The sequence below is a fragment of the Artibeus jamaicensis genome, unplaced genomic scaffold (genome assembly GCF_021234435.1).
Source record: "Artibeus jamaicensis isolate MK-2021 breed Jamaican fruit bat unplaced genomic scaffold, CSHL_Jam_final contig_387, whole genome shotgun sequence".
Taxonomy (NCBI): Eukaryota; Metazoa; Chordata; class Mammalia; order Chiroptera; family Phyllostomidae; genus Artibeus; species Artibeus jamaicensis.
Window position 1 is genome coordinate 9,842,658 of NW_026521812.1, and position 22,176 is coordinate 9,864,833.

At 44.0% G+C, this 22,176-nt stretch overlaps 1 protein-coding gene across 8 annotated transcripts in view; it reads right to left on the reverse strand.

The window, feature by feature from the left end:
- Window positions 1–22,176, reverse strand: part of NCOA7 (nuclear receptor coactivator 7) — a 141,939-nt gene that overhangs the window by 390 nt on the left and 119,373 nt on the right. For 6 of the 8 annotated variants that reach the window (XM_037139612.2, XM_037139613.2, XM_037139610.2 and 3 more), the window contains 6 exons: window positions 16,910–17,057; window positions 8,176–8,277; window positions 6,753–6,878; window positions 5,084–5,236; window positions 635–730; window positions 223–296 (listed from right to left, as the gene is read on the reverse strand). In XM_037139612.2, coding sequence (XP_036995507.2) covers window positions 223–296; window positions 635–730; window positions 5,084–5,236; window positions 6,753–6,878; window positions 8,176–8,277; window positions 16,910–17,057 — 699 coding nt within the window. The remainder of the gene's footprint in view (window positions 1–222; window positions 297–634; window positions 731–5,083; window positions 5,237–6,752; window positions 6,879–8,175; window positions 8,278–16,909; window positions 17,058–22,176) is intronic. The other 2 variants (XM_037139615.2, XM_037139614.2) reach the window with 1 other exon arrangement.

Genomic DNA, 22,176 nt, shown 5'->3' on the forward strand with positions numbered 1-22,176 from the left:
ATGAGCTGTCTTTCCTAAAGGACAAGTGGTAGTAGTCCTTCACTTAGACACATAAATAAATCATTGTATCTCTGACTCAGTGCCATATATTAGGCCACTGTCCTAATTAATATAAGTAGATAGACTTGCTAAAATCACCTGACACCGGGGTTTTGGTTATCTGGGTCAAAACAGACCCACTCAGGTCTGGTGGTAAATTAACAACAACAACTAGAGACTTACCCTCCACCACCAAGTTCTAAAGAAGTTATGTCTCCATTGATAAAGTATGAGTTTTCTCCACTCCACTTGAAGACCTTAGGGTAGAAACACAAGACAGAACAGACCTTTCAATCTGGAGAATGAGCAAACACGAACGTTAGAATAGTCCCTCTGTAACTGCCTGCCACAGGATGCACTCTCTCGAGGGGTTAAGGAGTCAGAAAGATCTCTTGGGCCCATGTGACTCTGACCCCAGAACACACAGAAGGGCAGTCCCCAAAGCCTGCGAAGGGACCCCCAGCCGTCTGTGTGCCGCAGTCATCAGGCGCTGGTCTGGGCCAGCTGCTGCTCCAACAACAGCTCCCTGCCTCCAGCCCCCCACACCCCCCAACCCTGTGACAGGGGAAATCAGGTATCTCTCCCATCCAGGTACCTTGAAATTGGGGCTAAACGTGTACAGAAAAGTTTCCCCTGTGCCATAATAGTGGTCACTGAACTTGAAAGGGTGGGTGGCGTACGCTCCGAAAATCTGTGAAAAGAGAATAGATACGTTAGCTGCTTTCAAACCTAAATCTCCCAAAGAAAGACTTTCTTCAATATTTTAACAGAATCCTGAGACTGCATTATACCTCTTTCAGCAAAGCTCATTACTAAATCAGAGCTCGTAAATAACAAAAACCGCCAGCAAAGGGATATACGTCCCCATACATCTCAAATGTCCCCGGCTCTAACTGAAATCCAAGTAGCTCAGAGAACTTATTTGTCAAAGGCCAACAATTGTTTCCATTTTAAAAGACTCCTAAAGTCCACTAGGGAGACGAATTTTCTTTGGTGACTGCAGATGACATATTGGGAACATTAAATGACAAGAAGCATCTTGCACACAGAAATGAGTGGCTGAGAGAACAAAGTCATGCGTCTTCTGTGTTTTATAAGTGGAATTGTAGCCAGACATTTCCCCAGAGAAAATACATTTTTCTCTCTTTTATTTTATAAAAGTGACTTCTCAATACTCTTATTAAAACTGTATCTGTAACATGACTGATCTAATAGATCTTGTTCAAATTGGGCTCTAAGAAAAAACCAATTCCATGTACTACGGACTTTAAAGGTGACTTGGATGCACTGGAATCAATGATTCTTCCATTGTTTTCTTGTTCAGGGCTGGAAGAAGCAGCATTTTCAGAATATGCACGTCTGCTGCCTCGGCTTCCTGCATTTCTGCTCAGATCCTGGTCTGTACTTGCGGGGGTGAGGGCTGGCAAGAGTGAGGGCAGGCAGTCTGAAATTGTCTGTAGGTAATTCTGATAAACCGCAGATTCCAACTTCCTACTGAGAAGCACTGCTCTGAATGGAGGCTGACTACAAAATGTTATTTTTCAAAATTACTTTAACTGAATTACAATCATAGCCAAACCTCTCCTTTACCAGTCTGACTCAATACCTGGCTCCGTGAAATACTAAAAATTAGGTAGCGTAGAAGTCTGGAAACCCTTTCTAACCCAAGTTCTTCGGACATCCTGCTACCAAGTTTTACCACAGAGCTGCTAAGAATAAACAAAAACAAACACATCAAAAATCCATTTTCCTTCTTCTGGTTATCTTCCAGTAAAAGAACTGAAATACAGGTGAGACAGGCATCTATTTTTTTAAGCATGTGGTAAAATACAACAAGAAGGGTAATGACCATACATGGAAGAAAGTGGGTTCCCTTCTAGCCAATGAGTAGGAAAAGCCAGGCTTACTCTTTTACCCTCCACAACAATCTAAGTAATTATATTTTTCTTTGCACAATTTCCTTAACAAGCATGGAAATCCGTTTAAGGACTGAGGACTGGATAATACTAGAGAATTACTATTAATTTTGTTAGGTTTATAGCATTGTGATTACGTAAGAAATCACCCATTTTAACTTTTTCCTATAAACTTTTCAGAAAGCAAGTGTGTAAAATATTATGCCTACAATAATATTGTTGGGTTTATAACATATAAACACTTAATATGTTTGGCAATGACAGAGCAAAGGAATCCACAGGATAAATGAAGACAACCAGAAGTGATAAAGCAAGGTTAATATAAAAGAAAAAACCCTATAAATGTGTATTTGCTTTCCTTTCTTCTTTCAGCTTCTTTAGTAGATAAAAAATTATATAAAGTAGTAATCATAACAATTTATTGTTGGGTTTACATCAATGTAATATATGTAACAGGTTACCACAAAAAGTAGAATGATATATAGTAGAGCAACATGGGATTAATGTTTCTATACCTCAATGGAATTAAGTTGGTATAAATCAGACTATTAATTGCACGATAGTGGCTCTGCTGTTTCCCACAATGCCTTGTGGTATGGCTAGTCCAGCCTGACTGGATGAAAGGCAGGCCCCTTCGCAAGTGTAGTTCCTTTGGTCGGTCTGTGCTGACTGCAGGGAGGCTCTCCTTGGCTGTCTCTTTCCCTGCTTCTCTCTGGTACACTAGGTGGTCTACAGCTGAGCTTGCTGCCTTTAGGGAGCCACCAGGCTTCTCATAATTGTTTGGCACTGTTTCTAGAGGTCCCTTGGTCTGAACTTTTCCATACACTTCTACATAAAGTCGGTTCCTTTGAGCAGAGATTCAGAGCTCTGCACTTCATGGTCTGTGTCTTCCCCTGGAGCTGGGAGCTAAGAGATAGGGATTCTGCTCTGGAGCTAGGGGCAGGACAGTGGCTTCTCTTAGACAAATAATCTCGTTTTATGAGCAGGGTGCTGGGCAGGGTAGAGGCTGGTCCTGACTCACCTCATGTCACGTGCAACTCTGCCCTACAGGCTGGGATGAGGGCAGCAGAGGCCCCTGTATTCTCAGCCTGCCACGACTAATACACAGCATCTGCCCTGTAAGGGTGGGGTGCAGGCCGCTGCCTCTAGACCACACCTGCATGGAATTTAGCTTCTGCAACACTCGACTCAGGCAGGCAGGAGAAGTGCTGGGGGCCTTGCCTGGGAGCTGGGGCAGAGGGAGCCCCATCTCCTGGTCAACACAGACCCAGAGTGAAGCGTCTGTCACTCTGAACTGGGTGTTGAGTGGAGGGCACAGGCTGTGCTTCATGCACCACAGAATCTCACTGTTATTACCGAGATTTACTTTATTTTCTTGAATAAATGTTTCTTCACTTGTATGCCCATAGGACAGTTTCCAGAGGCTTTGATTGTCATTTTTGTAATTCCCACCAGCAGGGTTTTTTCACTGGGGACTGATTTGTCCGAGCTCCTTGTTACTGCCATTTTGTGTATGTGACATTTTTGTATTAAAATTTTATACAATTCATTTCCAGATAAATTCATAAATTTTGCTCTACCATGCTCTCAAATACAGCAAGACCACATTCTTGCCTCGGGGGTGGATGGGATGGGGTGAGAAAGTTAGAGTTCAGGGTTCTTCAAACAATGCAAGCCACTTGAACGCACCAGGTTTAGTGACCCCCCCCCCCTCCCCACGAACAGTGTGGCCTGCAGGTACAGGACTCCTTTACCCACCTGCCAGCAGGCGCAGGTGACGCTGTGCTTCACCAATGCCTGCTCTACGCAGCCCATACTTGCCCTGACAAGTCTATTATCTTATGGCGAGGGTTTGTGCTTGTGGTCTAACACCATCTAGCCCTCACTCATTGAAAACATCACACCCAATTTCTCACACATCCCACTAAACCCCTAAGTAATTCACCTTTAAACCTCTGTTATTATGATTTGTAATTTTTAACTCGACTCTGCCCACTATTCTGCTGGATCATGATTAAATGTCATCCATCAAGAAATAATACCAGTAACAATAACAGCTAAACTACTCCACACAACTCTGAAGCTGCAATAAATCCCAGGAAAAAACACAGTTGAGGGAGGCGCCTCAGCACCCCATTTCTCTGCTGATTTTTCCCAAGGCAACTTATGACAGCAAAGAACTATTTCCCCTAAAATGATCCCAATTACATGGCTTGACAGAAAGCTTCTCAATGCTTAATAGTGCCCCACGTGTAACAGGCACTCATTATACATTTTATGAATGAATGAATGGTTGTTGCATAAAAACTGCTTCAATACCAGAAAGAGAAAAGAATGGCATCCACAGCCTGAAACTGTAAAGGAATTTTTTCTTGATATAACACACACAAAACAGAAATAAAGAACAGACTTGAAGATGCCTTTCTTCTGTGAAGCAGGAGCCTGGCTGGGTGGTATACAAAAGAATCCAGGGAAGATTCCACTTGCACACCACGCTGCCTGAGGTGGGAAGTACCAGTGTCGGGACGATGGGGGAAATATCTAGATTTCATCAGTGTCTGCAAGACCAACCGCAATACAGGTGAAAGTGCATGAGCCCCAGTACAGACAGAGCACTCTCCCTGCAGTTTCATAACCACCGGGCCTTGACTGGTTCTCCGTTGTCTCAGCAATGATGCAGGCAAGGTTTGCGGGCCCTGCTTCAGCTCCCTGGAAAGAGTTCTGGTGCGGCACTGGAATTTCTTTCTGCGATCAGCTCCAAACCCAGACTTGACTTTTCTCCACCTTCTCCAGCTTCACATTCTAGAACATCATTATAGCTTTCTACTTCACGGTGAGTACAACAAAAACCCTAAAATGTCACACCCTAAAATGTGACTCTATTTGAAAATATGCTCCATATTCTTTTTTAGAGATGTAATCTGAAGTGTGACAGTAATTGGGATTTACTTCTGAAACACTTTAGCAAAGAAAAACTGACAAAGAAAAGGCAGATGAAGCTTATGGGGGAAAATCCTGCTAAGTTGTGGACTTCGTTGTATTTGTCTCTCTACTGTTGTGTACGTTTGAGAAGCTCCATAAAACCTTCATTAAAAAAAAATGTTTTCTAAGAGAGGAACAAGCCTCACCTGATTATCCATGTCTTTGATGACCAACAGGACGGGGCTATCCAGCGATGCTGATTTCCGATAGAGAGTTTTTAAGCTGGTCCCGTGCTCCAATGTGCTATATGCGAGTCTCCACGGATACCCTTGCACCCTTGCTGGAAGGCGTCGGGCGAGCTGTGAACCCAAAGATGGACATGAATATAAACAGTTCACTCACAAGTCACTCGTGAACACGCAGCACTAACTACGTGCCTATGGGTCAAACTTAAAACCACATGAATTTACACATCATCCCCCTCTATTCTGGCAAATTTTTGCCACTCTCAACCAAGAAAGAGAAGGGAAAGTCATTCCTTGGTGGGGTTTACCTTAGCAGAATGCTGCCCAGAGCATGCTTTTACCCCAGGAGCCTGACTGTGTGTTCCCTGTGCCATTAGACACTGGGAGACACAGCACCTGGCCTGATAAAGAAGTATGAGTTAGATGTATTCTCTCTGTGTTACACTTCATCCTGGTTTTCACCAAATAGCGCATGTTTCTTCAGTTGTTCTTTCTAAACCCTCAAAGGCTCAGAGCTACTACTGACAGCTTTCTACAGAAGTGACAGTGAGAACACAAAGTGTTTTACGCAAGTAGATATAGCCTGCGCGCATTGCAACTGAATCTTTCACTACATTAATATTTAGCTTAGCCCTGGCTGGTAGGGCTCAGTGGACTGAGCACCAGCCTGTGAATCAAAGGGTTGCAAGTTCATTTCCCAGTCAGGGCACAGGCCTGGGTTGCAGAGCCAGGTCCCCAGTATGGGGAGTGTGAGAAGCAACCACACATTGACAGTTCTCTCCCTCTTTCCCTCTCTCTAAAAATAAATAAAATCTTTAAAAAATATTTAGCTTAAACTTGACTGTTATAAATACCAATAATGCATCTCTTCAAAAATACTAATGAAGGAGGCTATGAAGTACTGAAGTCTTCAGAATGCTGAATACCAGTTCTAGTGTTAGACTAAACCCCATTTCTGCAACTGCTTGGTAAAATCTCTTGGCTGTCCTGGGCCGTTGTTGGCTCACTTTTAAACTGAAGGAGTTGAACTTGATGATTCATTGATTTAGGTCACTGAAATTCAGATCTAAGTTGGCTGCCGGGGAAGTAGAAGAGATTCCTAACTGAACGTCAAATGTGAGCACGTTCTATATTTTATAAAACAGAAGTAACACACTTTCAGAAAATATAAAGGACACAAGGGAAGCTACAGAAAAAGGAAAATCCTACTGGTTGGTAGTTTTCATGAAGCAAATAAAGTGTATTTGCCATACGATTTTTGTTGAGCCTAGTAAATGGAAAATGCTGGAACTGGGCAGTAGTCACAGGGATAAATTTGGATCCTAAGTGCAGCAGGACTGTGGTAGGACCCTTTGCAAATTGTTTTGAAAACCAGAAACGGCTTTTCGTTCAGGCCTGGGGGCAGATATCCTGTGTGGTCGCGTGCACGCACTCCTGAGAAGGCAGCAGGGAGTGGTGCCACGCCTCTTGGAGGTGGAGAAAGGAACCTGGCCTTGGTCAGGCTGTGGGTGATCTTCCTTTGAAACCTGGCTCGCCCTGCACCCGGAATGAAGTGAGCAAATGTGGTCAGGGTTGGGAAGTGCTTTTTAAGGCTGGGAAGACCCCCATGCTGAGTCCCAGGGAGGCCCACCTGCTCGATGTGCATGTTCTCCAGGAGCGCACTATGGGGCTGCAGGGTGGGCAAGGCTGTCTCCTCATCGTCTTCGTAGTAGCTGCACGTGCTCTTCCTGCGCTTTGCCTCCTCGACGGTGATGATCTGAAATGCGGAAAACAAATAAGCCAAACCTGCCCCACGATGCACCTGCTTTTCCGGAAACAGGTGGCATTGTAGTGCCAAGACATAAACTGACCTGGGGCTTTGGAAAATAGCTAATTTTTCAATTTCAGAACCAATGCAGAATTTAACACATGACAGCTGAGGCACTTAATAGGTACCAATTAAAGTCGAAAGTTTTCCCCTTTACTACTGCTGTCGACTGCTCAGTCCTGGAGCAAGAACTGTGTACAACTCCACAAGCCACTTAGACCCCTGAAACGCCCCTGTTCTCCTGCAGCACACGTCTAACTCCGAATTGTTATGGGCCCAATCAGAGACCGTTCTATGAGTACGTTTTCTATAAATAGGGATACGGGAAAGGTAAGGTCATTTTTTTAAGACTCAATGTCTTAAGATTGTGCACATAGCAACCAACCCTGATGGTGATGACGGCTGGTAATGGCTACCAGGGCCACAACCTAAGGAAACACAAATGTGGTCTAAATTACAGTTGGGTCGTGATTCTTTACGTACAGTTCAGAAACAACCAAAGTGGACTTTCCTTCAAAACTGAGAAATATGATGTTGTACACAATATTAATTATTTCATTGTAACTAAGCTTAGGAACTACCAAAGTACATTTCCCTTTAAGAGTCCATTGGTTTGCCCCTCCTAAAGTGTGGATAAATCACTGAATTATTTTGAAATTGAAGACACACATAACGTGACTAATTCACTAAGATTCCTGTCTACCAGTATTAATGACTTCTGCATTGTAGAGAAAAACATTTAAATTCTATCTAGTAAAAGGTGTCAAATAATGCACGACTCCATTCCCCAAAGCACGGTCAGAGATATAAAGCACCTGCTGTCGCCTGTGCCAGATTTACAGGGAGAGAAATTAGCTTATACATTTTACCATCTTCTCCAGGGGAAGTTCTTAAAGAAAACACTACCAGAGAATCACATAGCCAGCATTTTCGATGTATCAAATAAAGCACATTTATCTATCTATCTATCTATCTATCTATCTATCAATCATCTATTCAGTGAACTCTACATTGAACAGAGGTTTAAAATGAGGCTGTGGAAAGGAAAAAAAAATCAAGTATGGATTTTTTTACTCCAAAGATGGGGCAAACCACACCATACCCATCTTCAAACAAACAGAATACCTGCTCTGGTTGATATGCCAGCACATTCTTTTCTAGTTAAGACAACAATTCAAAACATACTGAGCGGCAGATCTCTAAGGATTCGTGGGCACCTAATTAGCAGTCAGGGACCCCAACATACCTTCACAAAAGGCTCTTGGTTAGGTCTGGCACAATAGAAAATCTGAACGTCCAAGGGCAGTCTTCGGACTCTCATGGTGATTCGGTGAGAACTGCCTGCTGGCTTTCGAATGAGGAAGAGGTTTTTTCTCTCTCTGCCTCCACACACTGTTACTTGTAACCACGCTGCGCTACAACTGTTTCTGCAGTGTCTAGTTTCCTGCATGGTTGAGTTTCTCTTTCCCTTAGGAGAAGGTTCAACATTTCTACAGGAACACACCCAAATTAGGATTTAGAGCAAACACAAACTTCCTGCCAGGCACAGCTGTGAGGCTGTAAAACGACACTTCACCTTTGAAACGGTGGTTTCCTACCAGTACAACAAATCCCATTGGTTTCCCCCCCTTTTCTTCTTAACTGCCCTCCCGCTAAGCTAGCTTTTGTAACCTTGACTTCCCGGCGTTTTTTTCAGCACCTTCTCTAAAGCCAAACCTCCATTTTAAATTTTACGTAATTTCCCTGACATCAGTTTGAATCTCGTGGGAAGGATAAAAAGAGACTTTACCCGAGGTTCATTGTACTTAGAACAATGGCATTTCACTTAATATCATGTCATGTTCATTAAGTGGGAGGCACTGGAAAGTGTGAAAACATCTGGTTTATATGAGGCAGGGAAAATGTCATTTTAGAGTCAGTTTTTCAAAACAGCTGGCAAAGTAAAAAAAAAGAAAGGTAACCCTTTATACTTTTTAGGATATTAATCTTTAAAATTTTTTCATTAATTTTATTGGGGTGACATCAGTTAATAAAATTCTGTAAGTTTCAAGTGTACAGATCTGTAATACATCATCTATCTGTACATGGCATTCTGTGTTTCCCACAAACTCAGGATATTAATCTTAAGGCTGAGAAGCATGACGAGCCGGGCTCCACGCCCCAGATCCAATGTCGGAGGATGGAAAGAAATGCAGAACACAGTGGATCACTTTTCAGTGATCTTTCTGTGACTTTTCCAGATCCACAGTGGCCTTTGGTCCTGCTGAGGGGACAGGAGTGCTCTGGCACAGCCCACCACGGGGGGACCCTGGAGGGTCCTGGGTACCCTGGGACCAGTTCCAGGTTGGCCAGAGCTCATCCTTCGTGGAGAGCCTAGACATAACCCGGGGCAGAATCACTAGCATTTTGTGCTGGGAGATGACATTCCTTTAAGTACCTGGCACTTCCTGACAGCTAACGTTTTTCTTATTGTTGACACTGTTACAGATGTCCCCCTCCCCCCACCCCCTCCCCTTGACTTCCTCCACAGGCAGCAGCGCCCTGCCCATGGCTTTCACCACATTGTTGTCTGTGTCCATGGACCTTGCATTATGCATGTGAATTCTTGGTTGATTTCTGCCAGTCCCCCACCTGCTCTGAGATCTGTCAGTCTGTTCCATGTGTCCATGTCTCTGGTTTTATTTTGTTTGTGAGTTTATTTTGTTCATTAGTTTCCACATACGACTGAGATCATATGGTATCTGTCTTTCTCTGACTGGCTTTTTTGCTTAAAAAGATGTGTACATTCACACAATGGAACACAAGAAGGAACTCTTACCCTTTGTGACAGCATGGATGGATCTGGAGTCTATTATGCTAAGCAAAAGAAGGGAGCTCATATTTATTGCATGCTTCCTAAATGATGGTGGTGTCAGGTGCTTCGCCAGACACAGGGACACAAAACAGTCTGTAGTTTGGGGGGTGAGGAGGCAGTAGAGAGACATTTATAAATAAATGAATGCCATTCCACGCGATACAAATGCTAATAGCAGCTCAAAGGAAGTTGGAGCCACCTAGAGAGTTCCGAGACTGCTTACTCAGTTTGAGAGCAATGGGTGGGGCATGGGGAGGCGTCCAGGTAAAGGGAACAGCAGGAACACAGCCGTGTTCTTTGTTCACTGTGGCTTGAGAATAGGGAGCGAGGGAAGTAGACAGGAGGCTGGGGAGGGAGAAGAAGTGGAGAAAAAGAACAATTGTGGTGCTATGAAGGGGCTTACCACTTACTGGATAGTGTTTCTGAAACCCGTCTGTTTTTCAAAATCATCTAAGAGGTTTTAAAAATACAGATTCCGCCCTCAATCACAGACATCAGGTATGCTCAGTTTTCTCAGATCCATATAATTACTGTGCAGCTTCTACCACCCAGAGTCTGATGTGACTTGGGTTCAGGTCTCACTGCTGTATCAGTGAAAAAATATTAACTTCTATAAACTTATAAAATGTTTCCCTTAAGCTGAAAGTTTCTAAGATTGAGAAATGGACCCTGAAGTCCTTAATATTTTCCTGAAACAGTAAAGTCCAAGTGGAATATAAACATTAGAGCATCACTCAAAAACAACGATTTACAAGCCCTGGCTGGTATAGCTCAGTGGCTTGAGTGCGGCCCTGCAAACCGAATGATCGCGGTTTGATTCCCAGTCAGGGCGCATGCCTGAGCTGCAGGCCAGTTCCCAGCAGGGGACACATGAGAGGCAACCACACATTGATGTTTCTCTCCCTCTCTTCTTCCTTTCCCCCAAAATATAGATTCCAACATTCCTCCCCCGGACCCACTGAATTAATGTCCCTAGCGGTGAGGGGCTAGTTTTCAGTTAAAAAAATAATAATTTGCCAAGTGGTGGTTCGGATAATTGGCCAGATGGGTAATGACGGCTGTGGGCAACAGAGAACCAGTGAGTGTTCTGAGCAGAGATTGTGCCTGTGATCACCTGCTTGATCACTTATTTATAAACAAACAGCACAGAATATATGCAAGATTTTTAAACACGATGAAGAAAACATCACAGATCATTAAACAGTGCTGAAAAAACTGGCAGATAAAATATTACCTATCACATATCAGTCAGTCAACTGTAGAATGACGAGAGTTTAAATTAATTGCATGGGGCCAACGATACATAAAAGCACTATAAGCAAAAACCATTAACAAAAAATAAAGAAAAGATAATAAACTTGGAAAATATCTGTCGAAAATGCAGGATACAAAGCAATATCTTTAATCCTAAAGAGCTCAAACAGCGTGATGGAATTATTAAGGTTCCTTTAGGAAAATGGGCAAAGAAAACGAGTGGGCATCACAACAACAAAACAGATTATACATGATAAGACATGATCACATACACAAAAGATTCACTCTATCCTCAATCCTAATCAAGGAAACAAAAATTAAATTGTATCATTTCTCAACTTGCAAATGAGCAAAAACTTGTACCAAGGCACCATAGTAACAATATTTTCTGCCGGCAGAAACACAGGGGGAGGGTTCCCTCCCATTGCCGACAAGTGGGCATTGCATACAAACGTAGCACTCTGACACCAAGTAATTTCACCTCCCAGAAACTACAAGTTACAGATTATCTCATCCTTGTGAAAACCCCGAGCCAACACAAAGATTCCTGGAAATTGGGAATCGTTAAATAAATCTTGATTGAGATATAATATTATGCAACCATTAAAAATGCAGCTTAAATATCTTTAATATGACAATTATCACAATATTTCAGGTGAGAAAAACCAGATACAAACCTATATAAAGAACTTGATTCCATTTTGCAAAAAAAAAAAAAAAAATGAAAAGCAAGACAACTCCAACCTCATCCCCCAGAAAAAAACTCTAAAATTGAATGAAAAAAAGGAATCGAAGGAAATGTACAAAAGTGTCATGTGTGTAGACATTATTTTTAAATTTTCTGCATCTTTCTGTTTTATAATTTCCTAAAATAAGCAGGTATTGTTTTGATAAAATTAGGAAATAAAGCGTATTTAAAAACCTTGCATATGGGAGGGTGAACCAGTGGGTGGGTTGGGACTGGAGGTTCCTTTGGGAGTGGGGGGGGCACAGACAGGCTGTGGGGGCGGCACAGACAGGCTGTGGGGGCAGTGGGGGCAGTGGGGGGGGGGCTGAGGGCTCTGCACATTTAAGAACAGAATCCATAAGATCCAGCCTACAGATGAATGACCAGATATGGAGATGAAGAAGAACCTGGGAGTGTTTCCAGCCTGGATCACTGTAATGGGGTACAGGGTAAGAGGTGCCCTGGAATATGGGAAAAACCCCTGCAGCCCTTGGAAGCAGACAATATAGATGAAGATACTTTGCATACCTATGGCAAGCTGGTAGCTAGTGTAATAGCTATGATAATAACTTATGCTACTGCCCTGGGTGAAAAGGTGTTTCTTTCAGAATTTAAACAAAGGGCAGGAGAGAGAGCCTGGAGATATTCTGCCTTGCAGCCTGGGAGGAAGTGGAGAAGCCAGAGGGAGAACTAAGCAAGCTACTGTGTAGCTGACCCGGCCATGCGGTTTGGTGCAGTAAAGAGGGATACATGTTGCTGCCTTGATTGTGCCCACTCTAGCTGACTCTGAAGACCCTCCCTTACAAGACGCTGACCTGCTTCCTTGCTAACCGGGACTTTATCTGGACACTTGAGACTTATATCTTCCCCAGACTTGACTATGATCAACTGCTCCATGGCCCATGCATTCCTGGACTGTTGCACAGAGGCTGATGACTATGTACCCCAGATCCTGAAGGAGGGAGCTCCTGCATGAGGATGGCGACTTCAGTACATTCCAGAGGGAATGAAGAACCGTTTGTGCAGGTGGCTGAAGATAAGAATATGGGGAACTGTACTGGGTTTTGCTTTTGGCTTATAGCCTTTTGGGGAAAGGGAAGTGCTAGGCCTCGTGGGAAAGGAGGGCTCCAAGCATAAGTGCTCTGAGCATCCCCAAGGTTGGAATATTGTAAATAAAGGCCTGTTCCTTCCCATACTGATTGTTGGGTCATGCACCAAGGCACCATGCGAATGGGTCCCCCAGCTGCATGGTTACAGCACCACCAATTGACATGGGAATATATGAGGAGAGGCAAGTTTGGGAGAAAGACGCTGCTTTGGGCATACTGAGGATCAGACCCCCATAGCTTCTAGGGGAGCGAACGTTCCTCCTCCCCACCCCCAGAGGGGAGAAAGGCTTGGCTCTGTGGGAATGCTAGTAAGCAGAGCTGGCTCCTGCATGGGAGGGAAATCGGCAGCATTGTTCCAACGGACTTTTGAACTCTGTCCGTGCGGCAAGGAAATAGGGATAAGGTGACCTGATCAGTCCAGCCACCTTTCTCTCCAGGTATCTTTTCTTCCCATGTGTGCTTTTCAGCACGAGCATTCGGAGCCTGGAACAGGCCAACAATTTTCTTCCTCTTTCACTGCGGGTTTAGAGGGATTACCCTCTTTCATTCTTCACAGTGGCTCAAACTGAGAAGGCCTGGGGCAGACTGCCCATGCCCTCGGCCTTAGATTCTGAAGCAGACCTTTCTCTGAACACCAGTGTAGCCCCTTTTCCTCTGTACTAGTAGGTGTGGCCTCCTGTCTCACTGGAGTTGTCAACAGCTGAGATTCAAGGTTGGAAGTGAGGCACGACAGGCCTTAAGGGAAAGGTTTTGGCTCAAAATATTCAGGCCTAGTGAGGAAAGGATTAAGCCCCGAGGACAACCTAAACCTTCTTTCTGGAACTTCACATGGGCAGGAGACCACAGCCTCAGTAAGAAGACACATGCTTTCTGATTTAGCTTCCTCTGTGCACACGCCTCACAAAGGCCTCTCAGGCAGAGATGATTCGGTGAGGACAAGGCTTCACCCTCTTGGGTGCCTTGGCCAGAATGCCAATGTCACATGATCCCTGCCTGGGGGAGACCTCAGACAGTGCCTCTGGGGCAATTACAAGCTCTAGAGGAGCAGCTTGGGAGAAAGAGGTGTGTAGGAGAAGGCAGGAGTGGGAGTAATAACACAGAACACAAGCTGATGAACTCATCCAAGGAAGAGTAACAGATGAGAAGAACCCAGGTAAAACTCCTGGGGACAGGCACTATATACTCAGAAAGCCTGGTGAGAAGCAGAAGGGAAACAAACAAAAAAAACCCCAAACAGAATTGATACACAAAGCCAAGGGATGGAGAGCCTAATAGGCTTTAAGAGCTTCGAACGATGGTCTCAAAGGAGGAGTGTATGAGCTATGGGGGGGAAACACGTAAACAAGAAAACTGCTGGGCAATATACTATAGAGTTATGAACAATGGGCTTGGGAGGACAGGAGGAGTAACTACTCCAGAAAGCATCACAGAAGTGACAAACGAGCTGGACCTTGAAGGGAGTGAATGACAAAGGGAAGAGTGAGAGCAACTACATGTATGAAAGGACCTGGCATTCAGAAAGGATCAGAGCTCAGGGGCTGCCGGCCTCATCCCCTTTGGTCATTCCAGTCCTGCAAGGTTCCAGGCTCGGAAGAATCTGACTGACCACTTGATGATTCTGGCGAACATCGCCCATCACCGCAGCCTGGTGCCCTTATCCGTTTAGGGCGCACGCTCCAAGGGGCCTTCATACAGTTCCTTAGCATGTTCCCCAGTCTCCAGAGTTGCCATTTCCCACCTTCTCCATATTCCTCCCACTCCGCCTTCACTCCTAGGAGATGCCCCCTCCTTCTGCTTCAAAGGAACCATTCACAATTTACTGCCACCAAATCTATACTTTACTTGCAAATACCCTACTCTTTTCTACTGTCTGACCACCAATCTAAGGTCAAGCCTATCCCCACCCCCATATCCCTTGCGGACATTCAGGGATCCCCTCTCCCGATATTCTCTCCTTCCCTTATCTTCCATACCGTCATCTCGCTGACCTCATCAAAAAGGTTAAAGTCTCCCTAACAAGAGGAAAAGCCCTTCCCCAACCACACCTCCTCTTCCAACATAGCAGCTTACCTCAATTTCATCTTCCAAAGCCAAATCTGAGTTGTCTGCCCCCATTTACTACTAATCCCCCATCGTCCACTCATTCTTTGAACCACTGGACCTACCACTTCAATGAAACTGCTTTTGTCACAGTCACCAACTAACTCCTGGCTTTAAATCCAAGACATTGCTTAGTTCTTTTTTTTTTTTTTTTGACTCCTCTACAACAGCATTTTCATTTTTGACCAGTTTCCTGCCTTTTGAAACAGTCTCTTCCCCTGGCTTCTAAGACACGTCTTTCCATGTTTCCCTTCCCCTTCCCTGGCTGCTCCTTCTCTCGACTACTATCTCGGTGGGCACCACCGTCTTTGGCCCTTCAATGCCAGTATCTATCCTTAACGGTTCTGTTCCGAGCCCCGCTCCCTACCCACCGTCACACTCTCCTGGGATGACCTCATCCACTCACAAAACTTCCATTTTGCTAATGATTCCCCAAAGTACATATTTAGACCTTTTCCCTAACTTTTATACTCAGTTGTCTTTTGGATAATCCACGGGTCCCTCAAACAGAGATTAAAATCAGAATACAGCAGTGTTTTCTATTGCATCTCATCCTTTTGCTGTGCTCCTGATCTCACTATCCCACTACCCCTTCAGTTCCCACTCTAAAAACTAAGAGATCCATCTTGCCATCTTCTGTACTGTGCACATGTCATCAATGACTCACAAAGTCCTGTGTATTTTACCTTCTCTCTTTCAAAAGCACTCAATTTTTTTCTTCTCTTGCCACCATTCTTGCAGCAATCATTCTCTCTCAACATGGTTACTGCAAGAGCCTCCTAGCGGGTCTTCAGGCTCGAGTGTTGATCGCTCCAACCTACTGTACTTCTGCCAGCCAGGGGGTGCTCTCCCCCCACGCACATCGGTGTGCACTCCTCCAGGCTCAAAACAGCCCCGTGCCTTCCTACTGCCCCTGGGAGAAGAACCAAAAGCTCTCCGACACTTGGTACATAGATCCTTCATCCTCCGTCCGCGCTTCCTTCTCCAGTTTCCTTTCCCACTGTTCCCTCAGCTTTGCACTCAATGCTCCGGCCACACGTGTTTTTGTTAGTTCACCAAATGCTCCATGAGCCCTGGCCGGGCGGCTCAGCTGGTTGAGGCAGTGCCCTGTACACCGAAAGGTGGGTTCAATCCCGATCCAGACACATGCCTAGGTTGGTGGTGTGGTCTCCAATCAGGTACATTCGGGAGGCAACCAATCAATGTTTCTCTCTCACATAGATGCTTCTCTCTCCCTTCCTGTCTCTCTAAGGTCAGTAAACATGTCCTCAGGTGAGGACTAAAAAAATAAATGAGAAGAAACATGCCCCATGCTCTCTGTTTCCCCGCTGAGTCGTTTCTCCGCACGGACTTTTCCTTCCGGCCAGAAGGTGCTCTATGCCTCGCTCCCGCCACAGCTGCCCGATCCCCACGGCTGACCTCCACCCAGACCACTTCTCCCGGGCGACTCCTCCCGCTCCATTCGGACTACTGGCTACAGCTTCTTGTAGAGCCTGGCACTTCACCTGTGATATAGCGATCACCTCATAATGTCATGATTCGTCTATACACCTTAATGCTAACTTCTACTTTTCTCATCCCTGTGCCCCTAACATGGGAAGGGGTTGGTAAGTGCTCAAAAAAAAAAAACCTATGAAGGGCTTTTCAGAGCAAATTAAAGAGCTTTAATTTCATGCTTGACATAAAAGGGACACAGCAGCAGTTTTTAAAAAGAGGAGTGAAATGACCTGGTGGCAGTGCTGGTGGGATAGCCTGTCTGACACACGTAACCAGCTTCGAACAGGAATAAGGTTGTGTCAGGCTGTAACTTCAAAGGCGTACAGGGAACTTATCTTCTTGTAAGCCCAGAAGCTCTGGGAATCTGGACACAAGAACATTCTGACTGAATACTGTGGTTTAAGGACCACGACAGTCTATCCCTTGCTCCAGTGCTCACCTCCCAGCTCTTGGTGGTCGGCTCACTGAAGAAGTTGTCGATCATATTCAGTTCTTCCTTTTCCACCACCACAAAGCCTTGTTCTTTGGCATCTTTCCCGTAGACGTCAGGAGACCACTGAACGAAGAATGTGTACAAGTGATCCACCCTGAAAAACATGTTCATCAGAGGAATTAGCATCAAATCCGCTTTCCTGGCAGGCACTCGCAGCGACTCAGGCACGTCCAACCATCTTTTTCCTGCTTGGAAAACCCATTTTGCTAATTGGGAAATGTCTCACTGTGAGGATGAAAACCACAACAAAATAAACAATGTTTTTCTCATCAGGTCTTCCTTGATTGTATACTTACATTCACCGGGAAAAACTAATCTGACACTTAAGATGGGAACAAAGATAAACAACATTCTAATAGGTCTTTTTGTAGAATGAAGCACTATTCTAATTTTAATGAAACACCTTTAGTAACTACAAAGTGAGTAGTAACACTAGCTATTGTTTAATATTAGAAACGGAGCTAAGTACATTGACATGGAAATGTAGTTTGCTTCCAATTTCTCTGTTCTTCTTATACAGATTAACATCTAAAGGTTCTGAAGCATCTCTCCAGGCATCATCAATACAGTGATGGCCAGTTTCCCAGCAGAACATGAGAGTTCTGTCCTAACACCTGCAATATGCCCCCCAGATATGTGAGTCACAAGCTCTTTGACTTTAGATTCCACAGCTGCCACCATCCGGTGATGGGAGTGGATGATAAGTAGGATCAAAAGATTCTTCAAGTCTTATCTCATTACAACACGATCATGCCAATCTGAGACAATATTGACTCACTGTTACGTAAAAATATTATAAAATAACAATATTGCCCTAGCTTGTTGTTTGTGTCACCCCAAAATTCACTGCTTGAAACGTAATCCCCAGTGTGGCTATATCTGCAGGTAGGACCGTCGGAAGGTGCTTAAGTCTTGAGGACAGAGCCCTCAGGATGGGGGTTAGTGCCCTTATGAGAGAGACTCCATGGACTCTGCCCGCTCCCTTTCGCACAGGAGGACGCGGTGAAAAGACCTACCCATCAGGAAGAGCGCCCTGGCCAGAACAGACCTGCCAGCGCCTCTGTCTTGTGGACGCCTAAGAGTACATTTTTGTTGTTGATAAGCCCCTCAGTATATGATATGTTGTTAGAGCAGCACATATGAATGAAGACATATATTAATAGGACTTAAACAAAATAAAAAATGTCACACACGATTCTGATGTTCTAATGGCTCAAACTGTGTTTAGGTTTGCACATCCCTGTCTGTCCTCGCCCACACCTGCAGTGTTCTAGTCATGGAAATCAAGGTCATTGTACCCAAGGTCAAGGCATAATCATTTGTTATATGTCACATGAAATAATGCACCTATGCTATGTTGCGAGTCTCTGTATGGATGTTTAATGGCTACGTTTCATGAAAGTAGTAAAGCATAATTAGCCTGTATTCTTATGTTTTCAGGATATTTAGCTTATTCTCTATCTTTGTACAGAACAAACATCCTCATGATCTATGCCTTTTACCATCTTTTAAATTATTTTCTCAAAGTGAGTTAACAGAAAAGGGATTACTGGGCCAAAGGGCATGATTTTATTTTATTTTTTTTATTTATTTTTAATATTTTATTTATTTACTTTTGGAGAGAGGGGAAGGGAAGGAGAAAGAGTGGGAGAGAAACATCAATGTGTGGTTGCCTCTCGTGAGTCCCCTGCTGGGAACTGGCCTGCAACCCAGGCATGTGCCCTGACTGGGAATCGAACCGCGATACTCTGGTTCGCAGGCCCGCCTTCAATCCACTGAGCTATGCCAGCCAGGGCAGGGCATGATTTTACAGCGAGTGTTTCATCTCGCCAAACCGCTTTTGAAAGGCCAACTACTCTAACACCAGCATTGCAGCTGCCTCCAAGTTTCATAGCAACGTTGCCTGTGCTTTAAAAAAATGAATTTAATATATACTTAAGTTTTATCTGACTCACTTTGCATTTCTGTGAGTGTTGGTGAGATGGACATTTGTTGAATGGCTTCTTCCTGGCCGGCTGCAGCTTTCCTGCCGTGGGCTGGCTCTTTGTGAGTGCGGAATCAACGTTGTCCTTTTCAATGTACAGGGGCCTTGATACAATGTAAACCTTAACTACTACCAAATGTGTTTCTAAGCTGCGTTTCCCTTTGTCTATTAATCATGTAGTTCTTCTGTAATACAAAGTTACCAATTTTCATATATATTCTCTAAAGGCATACTTCGAGATTTCTCCTATTCCTTCAAAATCTGCAAAGTTCTCACCCAAGACAAGGTGTATACCAGTGTGTATGCTATGCAACCATTTCTACACAAAAATAACAAACAGATACAGATGCGTATTAAAACTGTACATGAAAGTGATGGCTAATTTTATATGTCAGCTTGGTTTCCCCTTGGCCAGTTTATGGTCAAATGCTCGTGTAGATGTTGCAGTAAAGGTTTTTTTGGTTCGTTTGTTTTTGTTTTTTGATGTAATCAACACTTAGATTAGTAGATTTCGGTAACACAAATTACCCTCAATATTGTGAGTGGGCATCACTCAATCATCTGAAGGCCTTGAGAGAAGAACTGAAGTCCCCCAATCAAGAAAGCATTCTGTCTCTAGTTGGCCTTGGTTCTTGAGACTGCAAAATCAGCTCTTCTCAGGGTGTCCAGCCCATCAGCCTACCTTTCAGGTTTTGGAATTGCCAGCCTTCACACCCTGTAAGCCATTTCCTAAAAATAAATTTCAATCTCTCTCTCCATACACACACACACACACACACACACACACACACACACACACACACACATCTTATTATTTCTGTTTGTCTGGAGATCCTTGGCTAATACAGTAGACTACTCTATATAAGAAACTATAAGTCTATGTAAGATATTCATCAAAGTGGTTACCTCTAGGGAATAAAATGGAGTGGGAGAAAGATATTTTACATCTTATCTTTAAGTTATTTTAATTTTTGGAAGATGTAGTATATTTTTATAATTCAAGCATCAAAATTATATTTCAAAAAGCAAATAATGAGAAGTGTCCTTTTCCTTCCCCTTTAAAACCCTGCCCACCACATTCTGTGCCCACCCTGTTCCTCCGAATGTGATCACTTTCTTAGTTTCTTGTGTTTTTGTGTTAAAGATACATAAATGTGAATGTATTCTTTGTTCTCCATTCTGTAAAAGATAGTACTATTCTCTATCTTGATTATTTCACTTAATAGATGCTGAATATCCTTCCACATCAGTCTTTTGATGGATTCCTCATTCTTTTGCTTACAGCTCCCCAGTCCTTTACTGAGTGGATTCACCATAGTTTACGTAACAGTCCTCTACAGGGACTGTGCACTTGGGCTGCTGTCAACACTGTGCTGCCATCAACAGTGTTGTGATGAATAAGTTGGTGCATGAGTCATTTCACACACGTACAGGTGTAGCTCCAGTGTATATCCCCAGAAGCGAGACAGTGTTGTCAAAAGAACAAGTCAGTTACAATTTTGATATAACAGTGGTGCCCTTTTGAGGGATGTCATTATTTGCCCCCCCACCAGCTATGCGTACTCTTTGTAACCTCTGAACTACACTTTCCAAGTCGTATGAAACTTCCTAGTAGTAATTAACTTAGAAACAGTGGCATAAATCACCATTCCAGCGAGGTTTGACAAGTACATGATTTTAATTGTTTCGGTTTTCTACACTTAAAATTTCACCCATCTTAACCATATATATTGTAATAGAGTTGAGAATCAGACAGGCCTCAGTGGAACTTCTGGAAAAGGAGACATTATTGCACGTATATCCACACTGGGCCCAATGGCTTCCTGATTACTTGTTGGCTAGCTCACTAGTGAAAAAGAGAAGAGCAGTCCCTCATACCTGGAATCTAGCCTGGTCCTTATTAGTTAGGCCCCAGTGTTGCTAGGAACTAGCTGGTTACTCACAGAGACACCCTGGGAATTTCCAGTGGAATAAAAGCAATTGTACAAAACATTAACATCAGATAAGGCCACTCTATCACCATGACGAATTATGATAAAAACAAGACCCCTCTGAGGTCTCATATCTGAACACAGCAAAAATACATCATTGTCCAGCCATAAAAATGACCAAATACCCCTCTAATGTGGTTACTATGAATGACTGCTCTTCTTTACCAGCTACAGCGTTAACCTCTCTAGCATTCCCTCTTAGCTAAGATTTAGAAGAAACCCAATCACAGAATGACCTCTGCTTTCAGACAACCTAGAGCAACTTCCCAGTTCCCTAAGTCCCCCCACCCCCAATCACCTAACACAGACCTGAATCCCACAACTCTTTTCTAGCACTTTCTTCCTGAATGGGCCCATGGTTCCACGGTGCACACTGTCCTTCACTGAAAGGAGTCGACCTGCGGATAGGTTGGTAGTGGCCCCTGTCTGGAGGGCACTGCCTGCTTTCACAACACTCCCTGGGCACCCACTCCATGTCAGTGAGTCTGGCCTTGTAGAGCTTACCTTCTAGGACATGACAGCTGGCGGGGACATTGGATATCATTGAGTCCAACTCACTCTCCTTTGTTTTAAGGAAACGAGGGCTCTGAAATCCACCCTCGGCATCACGGCCAGGACTGGATTTCCTGAGGTGGCAAGCAGAATTCTTTCAACCACACTACAAAGTCCTCCGCTAAATTCCACACTGATTTTGGAACCACTTCCCAGTTAACTTCTTAGTTATGACACGAGACAATTTTTATCAGTTTGGGGGCCCATTTCCCACAAATAACCGTTTGTTTGTCCTCTAACACTTTATCCTGATGGGAAGTCACTGCACAAACACGCATACTCTAGCCACATGGCAAGAAGTGCTAAAGCCCCTGCTGATACATACCCCTGCTCGAGACTGTAAGGGAACGAGGGAGCGAGTTTGGAGTTGAGATTTCATTTCTTGCTAGACATTATACAAAATATTAATCGTGAAATCCGCAGGTCTATAAAGACTTTAAGGAGAGATCTTATCTTAGCAATGGCCAGTCAGGTCCCTTTTTGGTGATGGGGACAGTAAGCTGCCTGGGGAGACCATTGAGCAGTCCTTTGTGATTATGAAGGTAGAGGGTAAGAAGGACCCATTATTCTGGAGGAGGACACAATTAGACATCCTCTGCTTAATGAAGACTACCCATTCCCACAACCCACTGGGAGGGTGGAATGGATGGGAAATGAGAGAAAGGAAAGATCTGTGTGAAGTCTGA